Below are 1,301 nucleotides of genomic sequence, written 5' to 3' on the forward strand. Positions count from 1 at the left end.
ACAAGGACTACTTCAACACGGCCAAGATCCGGGAGCACTACAACTACACCAAGGGAGCTCAGCTCCCCGACGGATCGGCGCCCGCCTCCCACGGCGTCGTCTCCATCGTCATCGTCGCCGTCTGCTGCTTCATCGTCCTGGAGAACCTCCTGGTCCTCGTCTCCGTCTGCCGCAACCAGAAGCTGCACTCCGCCATGTTCATCTTCATCGCCAACCTGGCTTTTTCCGACCTGCTGGCCGGTTTGGCTTTCATGGCCAACATCCTCCTGTCCGGCTCCACCACCTTCAACCTCACCCCGGTGCAGTGGTTCGTCAGGGAAGGGACGGCTTTCGCCACCTTGGCCGCCTCGGTTTTCAGCCTCCTGGCCATCGCCATCGAGCGCCACGTGGCCGTCACCCGCGTCAAGGTCTACGGCGGGGACAAGGGCTGCCGGATGGTGCTGCTGATCGGCGCCTGCTGGCTGGTGGCGGCGGCCGTGGGCAGTTTGCCCATCATGGGCTGGAACTGCATCAGCGACCTGCGCGACTGCTCCACCGTCCTCCCCCTCTACTCCAAACGCTACGTCCTCTTCGTCGTCACCATCTTCACCCTCATCCTCCTCGCCATCGTCGGCCTTTACGGCCGCATTTATTGCATCGTCCGTTCCAGCCACGCCGACATCGCCGGCTCCCAGACTTTGGCTCTGCTCAAAACCGTCACCATCGTCCTGGGAGCCTTCATCGTCTGCTGGCTGCCCGCCTTCGTCATCCTCCTCCTGGACGCCTCCTGCCCCGTCCGCTCGTGCCGCGTCCTTTACAGAGCCAATTATTTCTTCGCCTTCGCCACGCTCAACTCGGCCGCCAACCCCATCATCTACACTCTGCGCAGCAAGGAGATGCGCAGGGAGTTCCGCCGCCTGCTCTGCTGCTGCGGGGCGCCGGGGCGGGGGGCCGAGACCCCCGGGCGCTGCGCCCTTCCCCTCCGCACCTCCAGTTCCACCGAGCGCTGGAGCCAAAAGCAGGGGCTGCCCGCCTCGCCCGGCACGCGGGAGTGCACCACCTCCGTCTGAGCTCGGGGGGCAGGGAGACCCATAGGTGCCCCACGGGTGCCTCACTGAATGCCCCTCGGGTGCCCCGTGGGTGCTTCTGGGGTGCCCCGTCGGGTGTCCCGTGGGTGCTTCCTGGGTGCCTCATTGATGCCCCATGGATGCCCCGTGGGTGCTTCTTGGGTGCCCCATGGGTGCTTCTTGGGTGCCCCATTGGTGCCCCATGGATGCTTCTTGGGTGCCCCACGGGTGCCCCACTGAACGCCCCATGGATGC

General features: G+C 65.5%; 1 protein-coding gene across 1 annotated transcript; it reads left to right on the top strand.

Annotated features, from left to right (window-relative positions):
- The first annotated feature begins 6 nt into the window (after positions 1-6).
- On the top strand, positions 7-1,295 carry S1PR2 (sphingosine-1-phosphate receptor 2). The gene has a single exon (XM_010726894.2). It carries the CDS (start codon positions 195-197, stop codon positions 1,047-1,049), a length of 855 nt encoding a protein of 284 aa, XP_010725196.2. The 5' UTR covers positions 7-194; the 3' UTR covers positions 1,050-1,295.
- The last annotated feature ends 6 nt before the right edge of the window (positions 1,296-1,301 follow it).

Source organism: Meleagris gallopavo, unplaced genomic scaffold, assembly GCF_000146605.3.
Source record: "Meleagris gallopavo isolate NT-WF06-2002-E0010 breed Aviagen turkey brand Nicholas breeding stock unplaced genomic scaffold, Turkey_5.1 ChrUn_random_7180001860475, whole genome shotgun sequence".
In the NCBI taxonomy this organism is placed as follows: domain Eukaryota; kingdom Metazoa; phylum Chordata; class Aves; order Galliformes; family Phasianidae; genus Meleagris; species Meleagris gallopavo.